The 23799-nt window shown below is 55.3% G+C and overlaps 8 protein-coding genes and 1 non-coding gene across 9 annotated transcripts; 4 read left to right on the plus strand and 5 right to left on the minus strand.

Moving 5' to 3' along the window:
- Nucleotides 1-614: 614 nt before the first annotated feature.
- Nucleotides 615-2628, plus strand: VDAG_01519 (uncharacterized protein; the record flags this gene model as incomplete). Its single annotated transcript, XM_009650405.1, has 4 exons — nucleotides 615-832; nucleotides 902-1066; nucleotides 1122-1996; nucleotides 2054-2628. The coding sequence occupies 4 exons, from the start codon at nucleotides 615-617 to the stop codon at nucleotides 2626-2628; spliced, it is 1833 nt and encodes a 610-aa protein (XP_009648700.1).
- Nucleotides 2629-3790: 1162 nt separating this feature from the next.
- Nucleotides 3791-6869, minus strand: VDAG_01520 (C-1-tetrahydrofolate synthase; the record flags this gene model as incomplete). Its single annotated transcript, XM_009650406.1, has 5 exons — nucleotides 3791-3899; nucleotides 3958-6485; nucleotides 6553-6590; nucleotides 6643-6667; nucleotides 6804-6869. 5 exons carry the CDS (start codon nucleotides 6867-6869, stop codon nucleotides 3791-3793), a joined length of 2766 nt encoding a protein of 921 aa, XP_009648701.1.
- A 1344-nt stretch (nucleotides 6870-8213) lies between these two features.
- On the plus strand, nucleotides 8214-9624 carry VDAG_01521 (eukaryotic translation initiation factor 3 39 kDa subunit; the record flags this gene model as incomplete). The annotated part of the gene is made up of 4 exons (XM_009650407.1): nucleotides 8214-8263; nucleotides 8362-8959; nucleotides 9024-9248; nucleotides 9322-9624. The coding sequence occupies 4 exons, from the start codon at nucleotides 8214-8216 to the stop codon at nucleotides 9448-9450; spliced, it is 1002 nt and encodes a 333-aa protein (XP_009648702.1). The 3' UTR covers nucleotides 9451-9624.
- A 678-nt stretch (nucleotides 9625-10302) lies between these two features.
- VDAG_01522 (uncharacterized protein) lies at nucleotides 10303-11560 on the minus strand. The gene has a single exon (XM_009650408.1). It carries the CDS (start codon nucleotides 11449-11451, stop codon nucleotides 10669-10671), a length of 783 nt encoding a protein of 260 aa, XP_009648703.1. The 5' UTR covers nucleotides 11452-11560; the 3' UTR covers nucleotides 10303-10668.
- An 827-nt stretch (nucleotides 11561-12387) lies between these two features.
- On the plus strand, nucleotides 12388-16268 carry VDAG_01523 (ISWI chromatin-remodeling complex ATPase ISW2; the record flags this gene model as incomplete). The annotated part of the gene is made up of 4 exons (XM_009650409.1): nucleotides 12388-12474; nucleotides 12581-12748; nucleotides 12816-15785; nucleotides 15840-16268. 4 exons carry the CDS (start codon nucleotides 12388-12390, stop codon nucleotides 15972-15974), a joined length of 3360 nt encoding a protein of 1119 aa, XP_009648704.1. The 3' UTR covers nucleotides 15975-16268.
- A 102-nt stretch (nucleotides 16269-16370) lies between these two features.
- VDAG_20076 lies at nucleotides 16371-16459 on the minus strand. The gene has a single exon. It is a non-coding gene; the product is annotated as a tRNA-Lys (tRNA).
- Nucleotides 16460-17074: 615 nt separating this feature from the next.
- On the plus strand, nucleotides 17075-18979 carry VDAG_01524 (actin-interacting protein; the record flags this gene model as incomplete). The annotated part of the gene is made up of 2 exons (XM_009650410.1): nucleotides 17075-17197; nucleotides 17270-18979. 2 exons carry the CDS (start codon nucleotides 17075-17077, stop codon nucleotides 18977-18979), a joined length of 1833 nt encoding a protein of 610 aa, XP_009648705.1.
- Nucleotides 18980-19201: 222 nt separating this feature from the next.
- VDAG_01525 (UDP-N-acetylglucosamine transferase subunit alg13) lies at nucleotides 19202-19982 on the minus strand (the record flags this gene model as incomplete). Its single annotated transcript, XM_009650411.1, has 2 exons — nucleotides 19202-19587; nucleotides 19646-19982. The coding sequence occupies 2 exons, from the start codon at nucleotides 19980-19982 to the stop codon at nucleotides 19202-19204; spliced, it is 723 nt and encodes a 240-aa protein (XP_009648706.1).
- A 657-nt stretch (nucleotides 19983-20639) lies between these two features.
- VDAG_01526 (uncharacterized protein) lies at nucleotides 20640-23310 on the minus strand (the record flags this gene model as incomplete). The annotated part of the gene is made up of 3 exons (XM_009650412.1): nucleotides 20640-22674; nucleotides 22736-23118; nucleotides 23185-23310. 3 exons carry the CDS (start codon nucleotides 23308-23310, stop codon nucleotides 20640-20642), a joined length of 2544 nt encoding a protein of 847 aa, XP_009648707.1.
- Between the last annotated feature and the right edge of the window lie 489 nt (nucleotides 23311-23799).

Genomic DNA, 23799 nt, shown 5'->3' on the forward strand with positions numbered 1-23799 from the left:
ACACAAAAGAACAAGCCACAGGCACCCTGCCTGCTGGCCGTGAGAAATAAATGACCAAGGCCATGTCGCATCCTCTTGTCTGGGTCGGTCGGAATTCCGGGAAACATGAACCAACCTCATATGTGGCTGGCCCCGTCGCGCGCAGCAGCCGAGGCCATTTTCGACAGACCGGATGGAACTTGCTGCTGCAGCTGCTGCTGCTGCTGCTGGCCACTCTTCCCTGCCCAAGGGTACCTTCTCAAGCCGGCAGCTGCCCTACTACTTCTCGCATTCTATACTGCCTACCTCCTGTACCTCCCTAGGTACCTGGACACGATGGCTTGCCGATGCTTGTCGATACTTGCTTGTCGGCCATGCGAGGTCATAAAGACAAGTTTAAAACCCTAGCCTCCCACCTTTGAGCCTTCAAAATGCACTCTCATTCCGAATGCTAAGTGCTCGCTGCTTCTTTACCAAAGCCCAGACCTGGCCCGTTCACGAGCTCATAGTCCTATACGCTTCCCAAGACAACACTCTTCATCCCCTGCCTTCACCTTTCGCAGCTCAGCATCTATCTATAGCTCCTTGTCATCAACTATCTTCACCGGAAGCTGAAATTCGTATACAGCTCCGACATGGCAGGCCACGGAGCGGCCAGTGGCCCGTCCCAACTACCTGAACTGTTTGCGGCTCGCTTGGCTCTAAACAAACTTGCCGTCACTTACTTTGCCGCCGCTTTGGTGTCCCTCATGGCTATATTCATCGGCTTTCACTTCACTCGCGTATTGGCTCACAAGTCGGGTCTTGCGCCTCGGCTCTCTATCCTCGCCACCCCCTTTCTTATCGCCTCAAGGTACGTGTCTCTCCTTTCCTGCTGAGCTGGAATGGGAAGCAACATGTCTGACGAATGCCTTTGATCTAGAATCCTCCGAAGAAGGCTCCTCGCCAAAGCTCCATTCTTACCTTCCGTCGGCCATGCTGGACTTGCCTTGATCTATGTGGCACTCAATATTGTCCTGACATTTAAACCCCTGATGAATCACCCTGCCTTGGCACTCCTATCCAATATTGCCTCGCGGACGGGATGGTATGTGAAGCCTACCCCACCGCCCACCACGACCCTACCTGACCTGACGTTTTAGGCTTGCACTCGCCAACATTTGCCTTGCTGTCTTTCTCGGTCTCAAGAATACGCCTCTAGGGTATCTGACGACCTGGTCCTACGAAAGACTGAATGTCATTCATCAGATTGTAGGTTACACCGCCATGGCTATGACAGCTGTGCATGGCATCGCCTACTCGGTCTACTTTATTCAGCGAGGAAACATGGCGCGACTCCGGGTCCAAGAGGAGATTTATGGCATAGTCGCAGGCTTCACCATGCTGACACTTGTCATCGTTGGCTTCACTATTCGACGGTGGTACTACGAGCTGTTCTACCTCGTGCATGTCTCCTTCTTTGTCGTCACCATGGTTTTTATTGGTCTTCACCAGCCTGAGACGCACAAACATATTCTCATCGCCACAGGCGTCGGCGCCGGCATGTGGGCGCTCGACCGTCTTCTCCGCATTCTCAGGGTCAGTCTTTACAGTTTCAACAACCAGGCCACCATACATCCGCTGCCGCACGGAGGCACCCGCATTGTGCTACGGAAGCCTCCTATTGGTGCGAGGTCTGGCGAGCACTGCTTCCTGTGGGTTCCCAGCATCAGGTCAATCGAGATGCACCCATTCACGATTGCGGCGGCAGACCCCCTGGAGTTTGTCGTGGCTTCCTATGACGGCTTCACCCGTGACCTTCACAAGTACGCCATCCAAAACCCGGGTGCCAGTCTCAGGGCCTCTGTTGAAGGATCCTACGGCACTTTTCCCGACCCTACTTCCTATGACAAAGTGGTCTTGATAGCAGGTGGGAGCGGGGCAAGCTTCACCGTCGGCATGGCACTCAATATGATCAAGCACGCCAACGCTGGCTCTCGACAGAGCGTTGTGTTCATCTGGATGGTACAAGACAATGGTGAGTCAACCTAGACAAACTCCTGTTGATGCGGAAAGGACTGACGTGCTATACCAGCGCATCTGGAATGGTTCTCTGACCATCTTGCCACGATACGCCAGAGTCTCAACTCATCCATCTCCTTGTACGTGACCAGATCATCAAGGCACGAGACAGGGGCTGTCAATGACAATGCCCTTGCATCCGCCGCAACCGTGTACCGCAACCGTGCAGCGACATTTTCGTCCTCGGACAGCTCCCCTGACACCCCTGTCGACGACGAGAAGAGGCTTGCCGAGGACAGGCCGGGCCGCATCTTGACACGTCACATCTCCGACCCCGAAAAGTCGGAGCACGACTTGGAGCTGGAATCGCCCACGTCCCCTTGCGACACATCCGCTGCCGGCGTACCTCGATCACACCAGCAGTCTACCGGCAAGTTACACATCCACGGAATTCCCATTACATACGCGCGGCCTGACGTCTCGGCTTTGATCAAGCATGCCATTGCGCAGACGCCTAGCAGCCAACGGGTGCTGGTTATGGGCTGCGGCCCGGAGGGGCTGATGACGCAGGTGCGCAATACAACAGCCGAGTCAGTCAGGAGAAAGGGTCCTGCGGTAGAGCTTCACTGCGAGCAATTTGGATGGTGACAGGGCCGTGTTCTTCGTGTGGCTGCTTGGCGTCTGGTCTATAGCATATTCGAACCCAATGTTTGGCTTCCATAAGACTCCATCAGCAGGGCTTCCTCGGTGCTTGTCTTGTGAAAACGCGGCGCCATGTTTCCTAGAAGTTAGGCAAAGAGGAACCTGTCGCGGCACGGCAAGTTATCGACCGCAGCAAGCAAGTGGCTGATCCAGGGGAGATATTCTGTCCACGTGAACACCGTCTCCGCCACGCACTGGCAGAACGTGGTCTCCTTCGCAATCTCTGGCAAGTGTCAATGTCGATCGTCAGTCGCAAAAACTTCTCCCGAGAAAGCCCCTTCTGGTCTATGACCGAGTGCTCTCCTAGTGTACCTGCCATATGTGACGATCCCCCCTTCCCCTCGCCCTTTGCCCAGATGCGATCAAGGCAAGCTCCAAGCAGACAAATGGAGCATCGGGCCGAGCAACATGCCGGCCGCGAACAGGCCGACATGTGGCCTCGAAGTTAGCCCTCCACCCCCACGGGCTGCCACGATCGGTTCGGTGGTCCAAGTGAACACGGGGGCCTCGCTTAAGATTTGCAGTACCTGCCTGCCGCTGGTGTTGCGCCCCCCTGCCTCCCCCGCGTTTGTTCGGCTCGGTTCGTTCCGAGAATCCTCTTCAATCGCGGGTTGAACAGGACGACCATGTCGGATAGATGTGACGACAAGCTTCATCGTGGACATGACCAAATGTTTGTCTCGGCCGACGAGTCGTGCTGAATGAGCCCATCAACGTGCCGCGTTTCTTGAGGCCGCTGGGGAATGGCGTTGCTCAAAACGACTTTGTCGATTGCGGCCATCGCCGGCCAGTTGGGGCAGCAGAACGTCGAGGTTATGTCCTACCTGGTAGCGGCGCGGTCGAGTTGATCACAGTGCACCGCGCACGACTGTTTAGGCGCAGACTGGATCACGACGATTCGTTCAAATGCAAAACATCATGAAAGAGAGCAGTGCCCAAACCAAGTAAGTCAGTCATCTTGACAGCGTTGCTGTTGATAGTTTCTTCATCTGCTCTACTCTTCCCGTGGTAAAAGGATGGAAGGTATCAATGTTGAACGGATAAGCCCCAGCGCCAATTTGTTGAAGAAATGCCACTCCTTCGCCATAATGCATTCAAAAATCAACCCTTAGAATAAACCCTGGATCTCACCAGTCTCCACGTCAACGTCCACATTCAGGTAGCCAGGCGCGGTGGGCAGACCTGGAATGGTCTGAATGTCGGCAGCAAGCGCATACCTGTAACGTCGTCAGTACAATCATCTGCGGGGTATGTTGGAATTCGAGCACGACTTACAGGTAGCCGGCTCCGGCGGCCATTCGCACGTCGCGGATGGGCACTGTGAAGCCCGTCGGGGCACCCTTGAGCTCGGGATCGTGAGAAAGCGAATACTGGGTTTTGGCCACGCAAATGGGGAGGTTGCCGAAACCCTGCTTGGTGAACTGGTCGACCTTCTTCTGCGCCAGCTCGCTGAACTCGACCGCCGCAGCACCGTACATTTTTTTCCCGATGGCCTCGATGCGTTCCTGCACCGTGCCGTCAAGATCGTACAGCAGCTTGAAGTCCTTGGGCTTCTCACTCGCCGCGATGACACCCTTGCCCAGCTCGACGGCACCCTTGCCGCCCTCGGCCCAGTGGTTCGCAAGAATGGCATCCTCGGCGCCAGCCTTGATGGACTCTTCCCGGATGACGGCAATCTCAGCATCCGTATCAGTGGAGAATTTGTTGATGGCCACAACAACGGGAATGCCGTATGCTCGAGCGTTCTGGATGTGCTTGGCGAGGTTCACACAGCCAGCGCGCAAAATATCCACGTTCTCCTCCTTGTACACAGCGTTCAAAGGCGCACCTGGAGAAATAGGGGGGCCGCCACCGTGCACCTTGAGAGCACGAACTGTGGCCACGACGACGACGACATCGGGCACCAGTCCGGAGGCGCGGCACTTGATGTTGAAGAAGCGCTCACCGCCCATGGTGAAATCGAAACCTGCCTCGGTAACGACGAAGCCGGCCTTTTCGGCAGGGTCCTCGTCTGCTTCTGTGCCCACAAGCTTCAACGCCATCTTGTCAGCGAGCACAGAGCTGTTACCGATGCTGATGTTCGCGAAGGGCCCGGCGTGAACAAAGACTGGGGTGCCTTCCAGGGTCTGCATCAGGTTGGGCTTGATAGCGTCCCTCATGAGAGCCGTCAATGCGCCGCCAGCACCAATGTCGTCGCAAGTCACGGGATCACCGCTCCTGGAACTGGCGACGACCATGCGGCCAAGCCTTTCCCGAAGATCGCTCAGGCTCGTGCTGAGGGCCAGGATGGCCATGCACTCACTGGCGACAGAAATATCGAAGCCGGTCTCACGCGTCTGACCCTTCTCCGTCGCGGCTGTGCCAACAGTAATTCCACGCAGGTGGCGATCATTCACATCCAGAACACGGCGCCAAGTGATAGTCTCAGGGTCGATATCCAGACGCGCGAAGCGACTGATTTCTTCCTCTGTAAGATCATCAGGGTTGGTCTTGTCAATGCCAAGCTTCTTCAGGCGACGGAACATGACAGGCGCAAAGGTACGCTTGCCGTTCTTTGCGGGGACAAGGCGGCGGTACAGAGGTCCATCCTTCTGCGTGTTTTCATGGAAGATACGAGTCTCGATCGCAGCGGCGAGAAGGTTGTTCGCTGCTGTAATGGCATGGATATCACCTGTCAAGTGCAGGTTGAATTCATCCATCGGAATGACCTGGCTGTAGCCTCCGCCAGCAGCACCGCCCTTGATTCCGAACGTTGGGCCCTGGCTGGGCTGACGGACGTTTCCGAAAGTGACACGACCAAGGTGCGCGCCCAGAGCCTGGGCGAGACCCATTGTGGTGGTCGATTTGCCCTCGCCAAGAGGGGTTGGGGTGATACCAGTCACAACGACATACTTGCCGTTGCGACGGTGCTCCAGTCTCTTGAGCAGGTCGAGGTCCACCTTGGCCTTGTAGGCACCATAAGGCTCCAGCTCGTGCGAGGCAATGCCGACTTCCTTTGCGAGGCGGGTGATCTGTTTGGGGGTCTGGGCCCTGGAGACGTCAATGTCCGATGGCACCGGCTCCTTCAGATGGAGCGGCAGGGGTACAATCTTTCGCTGCCTCTGTCTCTCGAGGGATTGTGAGGCAGAGTCCACGACGTTTCTCAAAAGCATGGCAACGGTCATGGGCCCGACACCACCTGGCACAGGAGTAATATGCGACGCAACCTGCGAAGCAGATTCGAAGTCGACATCGCCAACTAGCCTCTGGCCAGACTTCTTCGTGTCGTCGGGGATGTAATTGGTGCCGACATCGATGACGACGGCACCCTTCTTCAGCCACTCGCCCTTGACGAAACCAGGTTGTCCAATGGCGGCAACAACAATGTCTGCTGCCTTGACGTGTTCCTCCAGGTTCGCGGTCCGAGAGTGACAGACGGTGACAGTCGCGTCAGCGTGGCGCAGGAGGTAGCTGACGGGGCTTCCGACAATATCACTCCGGCCAATGACCACGGCATTCTTGCCCTTCAAGTCGACGCCAGTCTGCTGGAGCAGAACCATGACACCCTTGGGAGTGCAAGGCACGAAGAGGGGCCGACCGCCCTTCTTGGCCAACTCGCCGATGTTGGTGGTGCCGAAACCGTCAACATCCTTTTCATCAGCAACGGCCGAAGTCACAGCGTATTCGTCAATGTGCTCAGGGACAGGCAGCTGAACCAGGATGCCGTGGACCTCAGGGTTGTTGTTCAGGCGGTAGATCTGATCGAGGAGCTCGGGCTCGGAGATGGTAGAGGGGAAGTGTAGCAATTCGCATTGAATGTTGGCCTAGCAAAATATGACATTGTCAGCGACTCATCTTAGCGACGATCGATGTGGCAAAAGGGTGGTGTACCTCTTCGGCAGCTTTCAATTTCATGCGAACATAGGTGGCTGCGGGGTGATAAGTTTCAATGGGGATTTCCAGCGCGGGGGAGGGGTAGACGAACAAGAGTCAGACCGGTCACCAACTGCACAGCAAACACACAGTTAGCCTCGCCAAATCATGTGCAAAAACATTTAACAGCGAATTCACGCCGAGGACTTGCCTTGGATAATCTTCAGCGAGGGCTGGAATCTGGGGTTGGCTTTCTGTCGCTCGAGAACCTCGGCAGCCAGATCCCCGCGGATCTTCTTCGCAATGGCTGTGCCATCGATCTTGTTGGCAGCCATGGTGCGTGCAGCTGTGGTAAAAGGCCGCGGGCGCCAGGGATAACGGTGAATGAACAGGGAAGAAACGCTCGAGACAAGTCGTAATCGCAGAGGCGAGAAACCGGGCGAAAGGGAGGTTGTGGTTTTGGCAATGGGCAAGAGTGACGACGAGCGGGAATCTGGGGTGGAGAGCGCTGAGGGTCCTAAGGCAAAGGCGGAGCCGCGCCTGTGATCGGTGAGAAGTCGGCCAAGCTCGGGATTCGTTGACGAATCGTGCATGGATGGATGACCGGATGGACCCCCCAATCTTGCCGGTGACCTGCCTGCTGCTGCGGGCTTTGCAATGGTGTGTGTCACCAACCACTCTCGACGGTGACCGACAGATAGAGAACGACGCATCCTGGGCGCTACGTCTGTCACAAATGGCATTGGCCTCACTTTGTGCGTCAGAGGCGTCTCGACAACATACGTTAGAGTGACTCAAGCCTCCTTGAATCGAGTGCCCTGGGTGACTTGTCGTGCGAGTCCCGGTCAGTGACTGACTTTTGAGATTACACTGCGAGTCACTCCGGCCCCGAGAGGAATAAGACCAGATCCTATTAAGTCAGGTATGTGAAGAAACAAAAAGTGACAAGAATGATTGGCTGGAGGTAGCTAGCAACTTGTCGTCAACCATGTGAGACTACTCTACCCGGCACGGAGAAAAGGGACCCTTGATCTGATGGACAGCAAGTATACAATATGAATACAGGGTGTAAGACAACAAAGTAGAAAAGTAATGGGAACACGCTTTCTAAGGCGTCATCATCTTTGAGACGTTATTGATAGACGGTGCGCGATGCCGGCTAGTCTGGGTCCTAGTTGGCTGGACAAGGCTATGGGCGTCGGACGGTCGTGGCAGTATCGCGGCCGCTTCTGATGTGATAAAACGACACTCGTATTGAAAGATTTCGAGTCAGTGCCGAAGAGGGGCGAGGGTAGTTATGGTCATAGCCGTCTGTCGAAAGCTCCTTGTCTCGCATCACACTTGGTTTGCCGCGTCAGGATGGATACCAGCAACCATGAAGATGGACAGGCGAATAGACAGCTGACTCAGCCGGCAAGTCACCACCCAATATAGCTAGGCGGTCAGCACGAGACACGGCAGAATCGACAATCGCGGGGAGGGGGGATTCCTTTGGCCCCACTAGAAACACAAACCCACAACCAGACGTGAAGACGCTGCTGTGCGGAGGCCAAAAATTCAGCAGCAACCAGCGACGAGCGACTTCAAATAGCGACCCCTTCCCGCGACTTGGCCACCCTTGAACCCGATATCGCAAACGAGACACCTAAGCCATCGAATCCAAGATTAATTCCGTCAATATGAGGCCCATTCTTCTCGCCGGCCACGAGCGTGCCCTCACGCAGATCAAGTACGCGACACCCCAAAGACACCATGTCATATCACCAATCCGAGCGCGAGCATGGCAGTGGTCATAAGGAGGGGCAGTCGGCTAACCCGCCCGATTAGGTACAACCTCGATGGCGACCTCATCTTCTCTGTCGCCAAGGATCAGCAGATCTGTGCTTGGTACGCACACAATGGTGAGCGTCTCGGCACTTACCACGGCCACGTCGGCGCCATCTGGACCGTCGATGTCGACCCTACCAGCACCATGATCGCCTCCGGTTCTGCCGACAACACCATGCGCCTTTGGGACGTCAAGTCTGGCAAGTGCCTCAAGACCTGGGAGTTCCCCACTGCTGTCAAGCGCGTCGAGTTCAACGAAGACGGCACCAAGCTGCTTGGTGTCACCGAGAAGCGCATGGGCTACCTCAGCAACATTGTCGTCGTCGACATCAACCCTGACGTGGAGGCCGAGCAGAGCGACGAGAAAGTCCTGACCATCGTCTGCGACGAGAGCAAGGCTACCGTCGCAGGCTGGAGCTTCCTGACCAAGTACATCATTGCTGGCCATGAGGATGGCTCCGTATCGCAGTTCGATGCCAAGACAGGCGATCTCCTTTACAACGCCCCCGTTCATGAGCTTAACACACCCGTGACGGACCTGCAATGGTCGCCTGACCGTACCTACTTCATCACTGCCAGCAAGGACAAGACTGCCAAGGTTCGTACATGATGCTTCCGCATCTGATCTACATTTCCCCCCCACCAACTAACTTTTTCGCCAGCTCATCACGACTAAGGACCTCGAGGTTCTGAAGACGTACCCCGCCGATACCCCCCTCAACAGTGCCGCCATTACCCCCAGGAAGGACTTTGTCATCCTCGGTGGTGGTCAGGCCGCTATGGATGTCACCACCACTTCCGCCAGGCAAGGAAAGTTTGAGGCTCGCTTCTACCACAAGATCTTCGAGGAGGAGGTTGGCCGTGTCCGTGGCCACTTCGGCCCTCTGGTAAGCCCCCTATCTCCCGCACCTGTCTCATCTTGACACCGCTGGCATGGGCATGTGCTGACTTTTCAACCAGAACACAGTTGCGGCGGACCCTACGGGTAAGGGCTACGCAAGTGGTGGTGAGGACGGCTATGTCCGCGTGCACCAGTTCGACAAGGGCTACTTTGACTTCATGTACGAGGTGGAGAGGCAGAGACTTTGAAAAGGGTGAAGTCTGTCTGTCTTCCACTCCCTCTTCGGGACTTGGCATAGTTCGGCGTTCTGGGAATCTCGAGATGTGGGATGGCCGGTTAGATTCAATGGGTTTGTAATTTAGGGCATTCACCACAAAAAGCCGGCCGAATGAGAGATGTTCAACTCGGAAGAGGATTGTCCCGCAGGTGATGTATTGACGACATCTGGACGCGACCGTGGATTATATATTCCTCCACTTGCACCAGCTTGCTAGGACCCTGCGTTCAGATGAACAGCGTATTGCGAGCGGGCCGACTCCAGCCCCAGCCAACCTGGGAGTATGGGATGCCGTTGCCGACTTGATCACGCCAGCAAGCCTGAGGATCAGGTGAGCTGACCTCGAAGTAATAAGACCATTGTTGGATCTCCCGTTAGAGGAGATGACTCACAGGACCCAAGAAGCCACTGTCCAGCAGCTCAATACAACCAAAAGTGGTCTCCATATGTGCAGGGGCTGTTATTGACTTTGCATGATAAAGCGAGCCAAATCGAAAATCAAGCCTTTTTCGAATTGTCGGCAGGATATCTGCCGTTCCACATTTCTCTAATCTGGACTGAAAGCTGCGCTCACATGTTCGTTCTTCGGTAAGATGCGCCCCGGTACGGTATGAGCACATGTCAGTCGCAAGGGACGGTAATGTGAATAGCGGTCGATGCCTGAAGGACGGCTGGCTTGAGCTCCCGCAGCCATGCGGACCCTTTATTTTAGCAGGCAAGTATCGTATACACGTGTCAGTCAACACAAGGGTCGGCGGGCCGGGTTCAGTTCACACCGCAATTGATGATGCATCACCACTGCTGCTGCACAAGGGACGAAAGTGGCGAGTGAGGCACGCTGGAGCATTTGGAGCTCATCATGGGTAAGTAGATACATAGAAAAGAAAGACACTCCTGGCGTCGTTCATGACAAACTATCGCCAGAAGGCCCCCCAAGCTGCGACGCCAACAGCACCCCCTATCGCTACCGGAAGATCAAAAACCCAACACCACAAATGCACATCATGGATCGTCCCAACGCCTGCCGCCACTCATGCTTACCGTGTTGATCCCCATGCTATGCTTTGACGCCTCTTGAATTGCGTACGCTACCCTTACGGAACCCCCGATCGCTTTGATAAGAGTTCCGCGTGCTCGTGCACGCATACTTTGCGTGAGCTCATAAACTGTACTTCAGATCTTGCACTCTTCAGGAGTGCCGACTTCGCTTACTTCCGCCGCCGAACATGTTCTTGTCGTGGCCGAGGCTGCCCAGATCGAATATCTCGCCAAGATTGATCTTCCTCTTTGATCCAGCGCCGCGCCCAAGTTGATTGGCTTGCCTGGCCCCTAGTCTCGCTCCCACACCAGTGTGTCGTAATCGAGAGGCACGATTGGTGGGAGCGTTGGTGGTGGTGGTGGAGGTAACATGTGACGGGAGCGAGTCGTGACCGCGAGAATCGGATAGGTCGAGGTTTGCGATATTAAGATACGCATCTTGCGGGTAAGGGTGTGATGACTGGAAAGTGAAGCTATCCTGGCTTGGAACAGTGACTTGCGCGTTGTCGACTAGAGCCGGGGAAGCGGTGGGTGGTGTGGGCTCTATTTGGGTTTGACTGTCCTCGCGCATTGTTGATTGAGGGTTTCCGCTCGCTGTGCGTGTCAGGTCTTCGTCCTCGCTTTCGGCTGTCTGCGATGGAGAGTCGCGACCGTCGAGTCTTTCTGTGGCCCATTTGCGAACCCTCCAACCCTCGCCGTCGCCTACGCCCAGATTTCCTTTGTCGAGGAAGGCGAGAAGATCGTCCAAACAATCCTGGTATCCGTCGAGGCGTGCTTTGGCCTGGCTAGCTGCAGAAGTCTTGTAAAGCTTTGTGACAGAAAGGGCGGCGGCCTTGAAAGCATCGAGGAGTTGCTCAGGAGAGTCATTTTGCGCTGTTTGCTTCTGGCCCGATGACCCGGGCAGGGATGTGTTTAGACTCCGCATGGAGTCCATGTTGCGTGGTCTCGATGAACGACTTCAAGGCTTGAGGCGGTCCGTCAGTGATGTCTCGCAAAGAGAGAGATCAAAGCTTTTCTGTCGACTTACGTCGTTGTTCTTTCGCAAAATGCGGTGGGTAGACAGGTCTGGAACGCCCGAAGGGCTTGATTTCAGCAAGTGGGTGCAGTGGGGTACAGCCTATCGCTGTTGTGCCTGAAGTGGGTAGGCAAGGTTGTTATGTGAGGGCGCAGGTGTACAGCCTGAGGAGGATAGCCGGCAGCAGTGAATAGTATGAACGTAGAGGGGGAACAATATTAGGAGAAGGGTTCAAGTTTGGCCGACGTTGAACCAAGCGTTCTCGTGTGTGGCGTGGTCGACAAGTGCAGTCGAGGTGGTGTTTGATTGATGTTGATGACTCGGCGTTGACTGTATTATCCACGGGCGCTCGGGGCACATGAAAGAGGAGGGACCAGTGGTGCATGGCCGCCGCCACGGCGGTAGCCGCTAGACGGTCCCGCCCGCGTGACTGACGCCATCAGGCTGTCGCTTGAAGAGTTAATCCGACCTCCGAGCCCCAGACCACGGTACCTTACGCTGCCTGGCAAGCCCTCAGGGCCCGACCGTGGGAGCGCTCAGACCACTGACTGAACCAGTGGCGGGAATGCCGATGCCCCGATATAATCCTAGTACCGTATCGACCCTGCAGCTCGCAGCTCTAAGGGCCGTGAATTGCGATTCCACCTTTCCTCCTCCCTCAACACGACGGGGACCTTATATCTCAGCCAACTACTGTCGCCTTTTGTTCCACGGATTCTTCGCCAGGCACATTCACGACACGAAGTATTACCCTAGTTGCACGGCTTCGGATTGTCGTTACCCGACCCCTCTCTTTTGCCTGCCAACGCTGTTTGAACGCGTCGCAGTCGCGTAAAGCGAATCTCGATTGTTGCGATGCCTCCCTCAAGACCACGCCCCAGTGCGGTAGACACAGACACGTCAATGTCGGATGCTCCAGATGCTCGTCGTGATGACCGCATGGTTCGTTCAATTTATTTTCTCCCCTTTTCGCTCCCAATACCAGTCATGACTACGTCTTCGTATCGAGAAGTGTTGCGCGTACAAGAGCTAACTAAGAATCGCGTAGGAGGTTGACGAAACTCCCGACTACACCGACTCAGATACCAATCCCAACACGACAGCGAGTAGCGTGGTTGGAGATGCGGCTCCCGATGGACGCAAGAAACGATCCGAGGCGAATCAGCTCCGCCGCAGTATTTTTGGCAGGAAACACGACCGCCTTGGGGAATCAAAGGTAAATCTTGCCTTTTGCCCTGATTGCGCTTGATGGATATGATGCTGATGTATGGATGTTCAAACAGGAAGAAGACACTCTCCGGAGATTTCGGTACCTGCTCGGCCTAACTGACCTGTTCCGCCACTTCATCGAAACCAATCCCGACCCTAAGATTCGGGACATCATGATTGAGATTGATCGTCAGAACGCTGAAGCTACCAAGAGCAAGAAGGCTGGCGCTCGTCAGGGTGGTGCCACTAATGAACGACGCCGTCGAACTGAGGCAGAAGAGGATGCCGAGCTTCTCCGCGACGAGAAACATGGCGGATCAGCGGAGGTTGTCTTTCGAGAATCGCCCTCTTTCATCCAGGGTGAAATGAGAGACTACCAGGTTGCCGGTCTCAATTGGCTGATCTCACTGCACGAGAACGGTATCTCTGGCATTCTCGCCGATGAAATGGGTCTTGGCAAGACATTACAGACGATATCCTTCCTCGGGTATCTTCGCCACATCATGGGCATTACTGGACCCCATCTCGTCATTGTTCCCAAGTCAACCCTCGATAACTGGAAGAGAGAGTTCGCGAAATGGACGCCCGAGGTCAATGTCCTGGTCCTGCAAGGCGCCAAGGAGGAGCGTCAGCAACTGATCAATGAGCGCTTGGTAGAGGAAAAGTTTGACGTCTGCATCACCAGTTACGAGATGATCCTCCGCGAGAAGGCCCACCTCAAGAAGTTCGCATGGGAGTACATCATCATTGACGAAGCGCATCGAATCAAGAACGAAGAGTCGTCACTGGCTCAGGTTATTCGTCTTTTCAACTCGAGAAACCGTCTTCTGATTACCGGAACACCCCTTCAGAACAATTTGCATGAGCTGTGGGCTCTCCTCAATTTTCTGCTGCCGGACGTGTTCGGTGACTCGGAAGCCTTCGACCAGTGGTTCTCAGGCCAGGACCGAGACCAAGACACAGTTGTTCAGCAACTACACCGCGTGTTGAGACCTTTCCTCTTGCGCCGTGTCAAGGCTGATGTCGAGAAGAGCCTGCTGCCGAAGAAGGAAGTCAATGTATACCTCGGGATGTCTGAGATGCAAGTCAAGTGGTACAAGAAGATCCTTGAAAAGGATATCGACGCAGTCAATGGAGCTGGCGGCAAACGCGAGTCCAAGACGCGATTGCTCAACATTGTCATGCAGCTGCGAAAGTGCTGTAACCATCCTTATTTGTTCGAAGGTGCTGAGCCCGGTCCTCCGTACACGACTGACGAGCATCTGATTTACAATGCCGCGAAGATGAAAGTCCTCGATAAGCTGCTTATCAAGTTCCGACAGCAGGGCAGCCGAGTCTTGATCTTCTCGCAGATGAGCCGTTTGCTGGACATTCTCGAGGACTATTGTGTGTTCAGGGAGTACAAGTACTGCCGAATCGACGGTGGCACAGCCCACGAAGACAGAATTGCTGCCATCGACGAGTACAACAAGCCTGGATCCGAGAAGTTCGTGTTCTTGTTGACAACAAGAGCGGGTGGTCTCGGTATCAACCTCACGACTGCTGACATTGTCATTCTCTTTGACAGTGACTGGAATCCGCAGGCCGATCTGCAGGCTATGGATCGCGCTCACCGTATCGGCCAGACGAAGCAGGTCGTAGTCTACCGATTTGTCACCGATAACGCTATTGAGGAGAAGGTCTTGGAGAGGGCAGCTCAGAAGCTCCGTTTGGACCAACTCGTCATCCAGCAGGGTCGCGCACAGGCTGCGGCCAAGGCTGCGGCCAACAAGGACGAGCTGCTTTCCATGATTCAACACGGCGCCGAAAAGGTATTCAGTAGCAAGGGCGCGACCGATGCAGCGGCAGAGGGCGACAGTGTTGGTGACGATGACATCGACAAGATTCTGGCGTTCGGTGAAAGTCGTACAAAGGAGCTCAATGCCAAATACGAGAAGCTCGGAATCGACGATCTGCAAAACTTCACATCTGAATCTGCTTACAACTGGAACGGCGAGGATTTCAAGAGTCAGAAGAAAGACATTGGCATGACATGGATCAATCCGACCAAGCGCGAGCGCAAAGAACAATCCTACTCCATGGATGCCTACTTCAGGCAGACGATGTACCCGCCAAAGGAGAAGGACAACAAGCCCAAGGCTCCCAGGGCCCCGAAGCAAGTCGTCGCTCACGACTGGCAATTCTTCCCACCAAGACTCAGAGATCTGCAAGATCGTGAGACGGCGTACTACCGGAAAGAGATTGGCTACAAGGTTCCGCTGGCTGAGGGCGAGGGCGACAATGTCTCAGATCGCGAGGCCGAACGTGCTCTTGACCAAGAAGAGATAGACAACGCTACGCCCCTGACTGAAGAGGAACAGGAGGAGAAGGCAGAGTTGTCACAGCAAGGCTTTGGCGATTGGAACCGACGAGACTTCCAACAATTTGTCAACGCTTCGGGCCGATACGGCAGGACAGACTATGAGAGCATCGCCGGCGACATTGACCACAAGGAGGCTTCTGAAGTCAAGCAATACGCCAAGGTTTTCTGGCAGCGATACAGCGAGATTGCAGACTACACCAAGTACCTCAAGACGATTGAGGACGGAGAGGAGCGCATGCGCAAGATTGAGCACCAGCGCAAGCTGCTGCGAAGAAAGATGCAGCAGTACCGCGTTCCCTTCACGCAACTCAAGATTAACTACTCGGTCTCTACCACCAACAAGAAGGTTTATACCGAGGAAGAAGACCGGTTTCTCCTGGTGCTCCTTGATCGTCACGGCGTCGACACGCCGGGTCTCTATGAGACGATGCAGCAGGAGATTGCAGAATCCCCCCTCTTCCGATTCGACTGGTTCTTCCTCAGCCGCACGCCTGTCGAGCTCAGTCGGCGGTGTACGACACTGCTTACCACAATCGTTAAAGAGTTTGAGGACGTTCAGCCAACCAAGAACGCTAATGGGGCGAACGGCAAGGTTAAGCGGGATGCTGATGACGACGAAAACGACGAGGATAGTGTGTTGGGTATGGCACCATCCAAGAAGAAGTCGAAGAACGGAGTCAAGGTAAGGCCCCCTCTTGATTTCTGTGAAATCGCAAGTAGCTCACCCATGGCACAGAACAAAGCGCTCGACAACATCAAGTCAGAAGCAGGCAGCAAGAGTACTTCCGCAGCTCCTTCAAGGGCGTCAAGTGTCGCATCCACCAAGTCAAACGGGCCTTCCAAGTCCAAAGCCAAGGGGAAAAAGAAGTAAGAGTTGCTCAAGTTTGTGCTTGGGGGCAAGGGATAACTGGCAACGAGTTCGTCTGGAGGCCCGGCAGCCAGGGCTCGTGGCATGGTAGACATGGCGTTTGGTCAGGTATGAAACGGACTGACGGGATATTGTCCGGCTCAACAAGTCAGGAGAAAGAGTGCGATTTGTGTTGTATTATTTCTGTTGCCAATGGTAGGCTTCAGACCTTCGTATAGAAGGATTAGGTACTGGTTACACAAAGAGACTATGGCTCGTGTCTTTCTGTCCGAGTCAGATTACCAGCGCTGTGAAAAAGAAACAAGCATGGGGGTGATATAAGGACGCCAGTGCAACCAGAAGGTGATGATGGGATGAGTTTGGTGACAAAATTGAATCAAACTCCACCTAAAAAGGAGTCTCCCGAGGTGGGACTCGAACCCACAGCCCTTGGATTGTTATGCTCATGCTTAAAAGTCCAAAGCTCTAACCAATTGAGCTACCCGGGAAGGGTGAGAACCGGCTGCACCAGAGCTATCTTGTTCTGAAAACCAGACGATCAATTGGTTTGTACGTTGTGAGCTGTCAGAGGAGTGGCAGGAGGGGATCTGACATGTAACAACAGCACTCCGTTGATGGGGCCTGTTTCAAGCTTTACAGGTTCTCAGGTTGGAACTGTGGGCAGCAATGCATAATCCGCCCGTGCTTGAGGATTCAAAGCCTCGATATCGCAGTCAACTGTTGTGAATCTATGAAGATATCATATTCAGAGTTCCTTGTCCTCGGTCATGTCCTGATTAGGCACCCCTGGGAATCTAGCTCTATACGTCATTTTCTTGTGTCTGACACCGATGGTCTCGTCTGCCCCGCACTTGCTTGTCCAGGCACCGCGCCTCCCGTGTCAGGGGTTGACTGACTTGGCCGTTTCCACTAAACTGCCCCGCCAACCATTGCCTGGATCGTCGCCTAGGAGCTGTGTTGCCTATTGCCTCCTAACCGATCTGGATCTTCCTGTTCAACGAGCATAGAAACACTTCCAACCAGAGAGTTGTGCCTGCGAAGTACATCAAGCCTTCAACACTGTCATCGTTACCAATCTGCACATTTCTGCTCTCTCGCCCGTCATGTCCCTCACGCTAGAGAAGATCCTGGCTCCTACGCCAGCGATCAACCCCCTTGGGTCTGACGAGGGCCTGCAACCAACCCAGCTCTCCGTCGACAGCAAAGGCGAGCGGATCGCATACGCTGTAGGAAGATGCCCTGCGCTTGTGATTCATCGGGACATTGTCACACCATGCTAACCGCGTGTCCACCTCCAGTCCGGGAAATCCATCTTCGTGCGATCTATCGACGAGCCGTCCCTCTGCAAACAGTACAACGGGCACAAGAACGCCACGACCACCATTGCTCGATTCTCCCCCAGCGGATTCTACATAGCTAGCGGTGATCGAACTGGCGCCGTGAAAGTCTGGGATGCTATTGAGGCTGTCAACACCAAAGGCGAATACCATATTATCTCTGGGCCCATCAAGGACATTGCGTGGGACGGTGACTCGCAGCGCATCATTGCTGTAGGCAAGGGCAGCGAGCGTTTCGGCGCTTGCATTACTGCCGATAGCGGCAACTCCGTGGGTGAGATCAGCGGCCACTCCAAGTCCATCAACGCTGTTGCTCTGCGCCAGCAGCGCCCACTCCGCGCCGCCACCGTGTCTGACGATGGCACAATGTGCTTCTTCCATGGCGCTCCCTTCAAGTTCAACTCGAAGCACGCTGACCTTCACACCAACTTTGTCTATGGCACTGCATTCTCTCCCGACGGCAACCACCTAGTCACGGTCGGAGCCGACAGGCGCATCCAGCTCTATGATGGCAAGACTGGCGAGCCCAAGGTTCAGATTTCGGATGGCGAGCACAAGGGCAGTATTCTGGCTGTATCCTGGGCCAAGGACAGCCAGACCTTCGTCACGGCTAGTGCGGACGGTACCGTCAAGCTCTGGGGCTTGGAGGCTGGCAGCGCGAAGCACACGTGGGAGCTCGGCAGCCAACAGTTTGGTGTTGTCTATCCCCACGGCAGGACTGATGGTCTCATCATCAGCATCAACCGTAATGGTGATCTGCTCTACCTGTACCCCGACAGCACCAAGCCTTCCAAGGTGATCCAGGGTCACAACAAGAGCGTCACGGCTTTGAGCGCCGCGTCTGATGGCAGCGGCAAGACGCTCTGGACCGGCAGCTTTGAGGGTCGCATTTGCAAATGGGATGTTGGCAGCGGAGTTGGCACCACAGTCGAGGGCTCAGCGCACACGAACCAGATCAGCCAGCTAGCGGCCGCCGAAGGTCGCGCGTATAGCGTGGGCTGGGACGACAAGCTTCGCACCATTGACGAGTCTACGGGCGTTCACGAAGGTGACGGCGTGTCGCTTTCTTCGCAACCGCGAGGTGTGGCCGTCTCAGGCGGGCGCGTGTTTGTCGCGACTGTGGACGGCGTCGACGTCTTTGAGGGCAACAAGCTGGTTACTGAAAATCGCTACGGATACAGTCCCAGCGCTATTGCCGCCTTCGGCTCTACCATCGCCGTGGGCGCTGGTAACTCGGTCAAGGTTTATAAGGCGGACTCATCTGGCAAGCTCGCCGAAAGCAAGTCGCTCGACCGGTCTACGCATCCCATCTCTTACTTGACCTTTTCCAGGGACGGTAAGTACCTTGCCGCCGGCAACGACAACGGCAACATCGACCCATATGACACCAGCTCGTGGGAAATTGCTGCCAAGTGCACTGATCGCTGGGCAGCGCACAACAGGAACAAGATTACCTGTATCTCCTGGAACGAGGCCACAACGCACGTTGTGTCAGGATCTCGCGGCGCAGACGTGGTGATCTACAGCCTGGCGAGCCCCGGACGTAAGGTCAAGGCTGAAGGTGCGCACCTCGAGGGCGTCACGGGCGTGGCGTGGGTCGGCGGTGACAAGGTGGCCAGCATCGGCGCTGATGCGGCTGTCAAGATCTGGGGAATCGCCTCTCTGCCGTGAGCTAGCTGGGTCCCTTAGTGAAGCTAGCTACATCGATCCTCCTTCATCAATGAGAAATGACAATTTTATGACCTTCCAATTCCATTTGCCTTTCCGTGACTCCTGCGGGTATCAAATAGACTGCACATACTTGAATACGGAACATGGGACCCGCTAACCATTCATTCATCATGTCACGTTGGCCGACTTGTCCTGACCGCGTCGTGTCATCTGCGCAGCTTCCTAGTCCATGCTCAGATGGACAGCCTCCTCACGCCCCTGTTCTGCGGACGATCCAGTGGGCCCATCCTCTGCCCGCCGCTGCGGAGAGGCAGCCTCGGGCTCCCGATACCTGCTCATCATGGCACTGCTGACGCTCCATATGTTGAGGCCCTTGGCTGCCGCGCCCTCGGGCAGTGGGTGCGAGCGGAACGTGCTGGCGTTCTTGGCGCACAGCAGCGCCGACTGCTCGAGGGCGTAGTCGAGCTGGCCAAGGCGGCCCCAGATGGCGTAGCCTTGCTTCTGTATCTCTTCGGCGAGCTCCTCCTGGTGGTTGTCCTTGAGCGTCGGGTTCGGCACCACAATGAGCGGGGCGTTGATGCGGAGACCGTCCAGAATGGTGCCGGTGCCTTGGGTGGGCAGGTTAGCTTGTTGAGGCATCGACACGACACACAAGTCTCGACCTACCAGCGTGGCATATGACAAGGCCATCGCGGCGCTTGTTCGTCTCGGCACGACACAGAGCCATCTCGCGAGTGAGATTGTCCACAAAATCAAACGTCGACATGTGAAGCGTCGATCGGGCGGCAAGAGCTTGTACTTCATCGCGGAACCAGTCGATATCCTTGCCGCATTGTATGGTGAGGTGCGTGAACCCTTGTGCAATAAGCACGTCAAGAAAGGGCGCGTCAATCGCCTCTTTGAGAAGCTGTGTAAATCGGGCCGTTGCGCCAATGGTGATGAGACAATGGCGTTGCAGACCGCTTGGGTCTTGGACTTGGACCTTCGGATCTGGCGGCGGCATCGTATTGAGTACCAGACAGCGATCAAGTTATGGATTGTCGCAGAGCGGCTGACACGTCAACACTTAGACAAGTGGTGACCAGCGGTAAGAAGGAGTTTGTATTTCGAGTCAGGGAATATGAGCGAGTGTGTCGAAGGGTGAGGTCATCATGGCAGGCTGCAAGTGTCAACGCTCTAGGTAGCTAACGCTCGGGTATCTTCATAATGCCGTTGGCGGGCGGGCATCTTGAGGAAGCATCTTACATAATGCGCCGCCACATGGAAGCCGCATTTTACGATACCGAAGACAACAAGCCAGGTCAATTGACTGGTTGTTCATCATGCTTCCCGTGAAAGATATACGATACGAACAGCAATACATTCACCGCACACACTGCTACCTAAGGTATTGCCTCGTCTCCCCTGAAGCAGCCATATCGGCGGCCATTTTTGGTTTCTCGTTAAACTACCAGTCGTGTCCCAAAAAGCAGCAAACTCCTATTTTCGCCCAAGAGAGTCAATCGCCTTGCTATTACTGCCAAAATTCATGAAGCAAATGGCGTCAAGAAATGTAAGTCGGTAATCATGTCTCATGTCAGTCGTTCAGTCAGTTCTCACAAGTCGTAGTGCACGCCGCTGGGCGCCAGACGAAGCACGAGGAGCAAAGTGCTGCCCAGTCTCAGTTGTCCACCTCCATCTTGTCCTCTGTGTGCTCCGCGATAGCCTGCGTCGTTTCCACATCCTCTGATTTCGTATCGGGCATCTGTGTTGATATCGCATCCCGTCCTGATTCTCTCGGATTGCCGTCAAGCGTGCCGCTGACGGGCAATAGACGGTACTCTCCGTCCTCCTGGCGCTCAATGATGTTCTCTTCCAGCGCCCACTTCGCAAGCAGGCGGTCTACACCTAGCCGCTGGCCTTCACCTTTTTCCATATGCCTACCGACATGCTCTGTCCACTCATCCCACGACCCAGGCCCCTCAAAAACACTCTTGCAGTCTGGTTTCGGGCAGGCGGAGCGCTGAGGAGGCAGTCTGCGCGTTACGAGGCAGGACTGCTGCATGTCCTTGACGTGGCCATCCCATTCGGCTTGCAACTTGCCATCGCCCTTCGCAATGGCCTTCTTGATTGCGAAGGGCGCATGCATACGCCGGAGGTGCTGCGTAAAAAGGTCCTTTCGATTGAACTCATTGCCCTTCCCCTCTGCTGTGCTATGTGGACACGAAGAGCACCGATAGTACTGCAGACAAAGATGTTGAGATGCAATGTGGCGCTTCCACTCATTTTTGGAACCAAAGGTACTTGTGCAGCCGGCGAAGAAGAAGGCACATGGGAACGGTCGCGTATGAGCCGCAGCAATGTGTTTTCGCAATGACGAAGAATCCTTAAACGGCTCGTGGCTGCAGAGCGTGCATCGCGTCTCCTGTCGAGGCGTCGACTTCTGGAGAGACCGCCGAGGCTTCGGTCGAGAATTCGGCGTGCTGATTTCAGCAATGTGAAGAGACTCGTCGGCACCAGACTCGTTAGCATCATGTGATGAGCCCGTATCCCCAGGGCTTGGGTGCATTGCGCCGTCCGGAAGCGTGGTGCGTTGCCGTTCTACCAAAGGACCAGCCTCATCACTGAGGTGCCGCACATGGCTGAGGGCTTTGAGCTGCTCTGCTGCCTCCTGCATCTCAGCAGAGTCCTCCACCTCATGTTTCCCATCAATCGGCCCTGTCGGGCCTGAAGGGGGAGCTGCAGACATGGCAGCAGTCGGCGCGTCCAACCGGCTCGCAGTATCCTGGAACGGCCCGTCCTTACTGTCAACAGACCTTTTGTGCCGTCCTGAAGCTGCCACTGCAAGTCCTCTTGCTTCTAGAAGGGTGCGGCCATCCTGAACATCTCTAGCGGAAGCTTGAGCGTGACCCGTGGATCCGACAAGCTTTTGGTAAAGATGTATCATGTTGTGAGAGCTGATATAGCCCAAAAAGCAGCAGACTTTATCGTGCTGTACGACGTTCCAGATAGAGTGCGGCATGGAGATCAATAGCATAGTCGGCGGGCCCAAGAACATGCCTTCGACTGTGATCTTGGCCCCCAAGGGCGGCGTGTTGCGCAACCAGCCATTGAATGATGACATGTCTGGACTGGCGTCCCCAACAAATGTCGTACAGACAAGAACTCTTGCTTCGTCAAACCTCAAGTCCGAAACTGATTCCGGGTCAATGAGCTGGTCCTCTCGTGAAAGTCTGGACGGTATTGTCTCTCCATCGACACCTGCACGTGGCGATGGCAGCCGGCTTGTCCGGGCCAGCAAGGGAGCTAGGCTCAAGCTTTGGTCCTTTCCAGGGGTTAGGGTGAACAGTACGGGGGTGACGATGGCTGGACGTGGGCTCGTCACATTCCCGTTGGCCAGTTTGAGGGCAGACGCAAGTTCTTGCTGCTTCAGCGACATGACCTCGTCGTGTAGTTTTTTCACACTGAATATCCTGCCGGCACTCAATTTGTGAAGAGCTTCAATCAGCAGGTACGTGAATGACCGGCCGGGGGAATCGCGAGGATTCTGATCAGGCGTGTATGCGGCAATGGCTTGCTTGATGCCGTGACTCCCTGACAGGGGCACGTCTCGCGCTGAGCAAGAGTCCAGGAGCAGTAGAATATCCGATTGGGCATCTTCGAAGAGACAGCGCACGCCGTCCCATTTTAGTTTTGCGGCATCGTCACGAGTGTTGCTGGACGGAAAAGCGGTCAGACACACGAAGACGGCGGTCCAATAGCGGCATGCCGACTCACCAGGCCCAATAAAGCTGATTGTCCGCTCCAACATAACCATGACCGGCATAATAAATTATGAGAAGATGATCGGGGGCTCCATGCTCGAGGAAGGAGGCCATCTGCACGCCGAGCTTGATGCTGGGATTGGCGACGGTGGGAATGTTCCAACGTTCAGTGGCATAGTTGTAGCGGTCGCGAAGTATGGTCTCGAGGGCCCCGAGGTCCGCTTCGACAGTGGCATCTTCCTCCCATCTTAGTAGAAGTACAGACACATGAGCATATGGCAATCGCTCGGTTTGACGCTGGATCAACATGGCGGCATCCTGGAGGTGCCTAGCAAAGGACTCGAAGTCATGGCGTTCGGCGAGAGGCGCCTCGGGGGCGGCGAGTGGTTGTTGGGTCTGCTTGACAATACAAATCAGCTACACATGCGGTAGAGTCGCTCTAGGGTTTTGTGACGGGCTGACCGATTCTATGGGGAACGACGCTGGTTGAGGGTTGGCATTGTGGTTGAGGTGGTTCGAGCTGTGTGCTGAGGGCGGCTCTTTGGGCATAAGACGCCGCTTCTTGGAGGGCTGCGATGGTTGTTCCATCTACTATATGTGCAGCAACTGCGGGTGTCACGGCAGTTGGGTCGGTCGAACGTATAGAAGGAGGGCACAATGGGTTCGCGATTTTCACACGGCAGTGTTCAGAGATCCATGGGCCGATATGAGGGAGCGAAGTTCAGGCGGAGGAGGGGGGGGCGGCGCTTTGGGGGTGGGAGAGAGAGGGCTAGACGAAGGCGAAGGCGGAGGCCCGATAGTAAGGCTGGTCGGCTGGTTCGAGCCTTCCAAAAAAGCTCCCAGCGAGGCTGTGGCTGTCAAGCGTGTTGGGGGGAGGGGCTTGAGGGGCTTCAAGGGGAGGGACTGCGAGAGACTTTTGGTCTGGGCCCGAATTCAGCGAGAGCCTTGCTGATTGGAGGATCGGCGAACCCCCCCCTCCCCGCCCTCTTCGCACCCTTGTCTGCTCTGACTGCGCGGTGTTTGACAACGCTCGAGGAGTTGTAGATTCTCTTGAGAGATGTATGTCTCAGTTGGACC

The sequence above is a fragment of the Verticillium dahliae genome, genomic scaffold (assembly GCF_000150675.1).
Source record: "Verticillium dahliae VdLs.17 supercont1.2 genomic scaffold, whole genome shotgun sequence".
NCBI lineage: Eukaryota > Fungi > Ascomycota > Sordariomycetes > Glomerellales > Plectosphaerellaceae > Verticillium > Verticillium dahliae.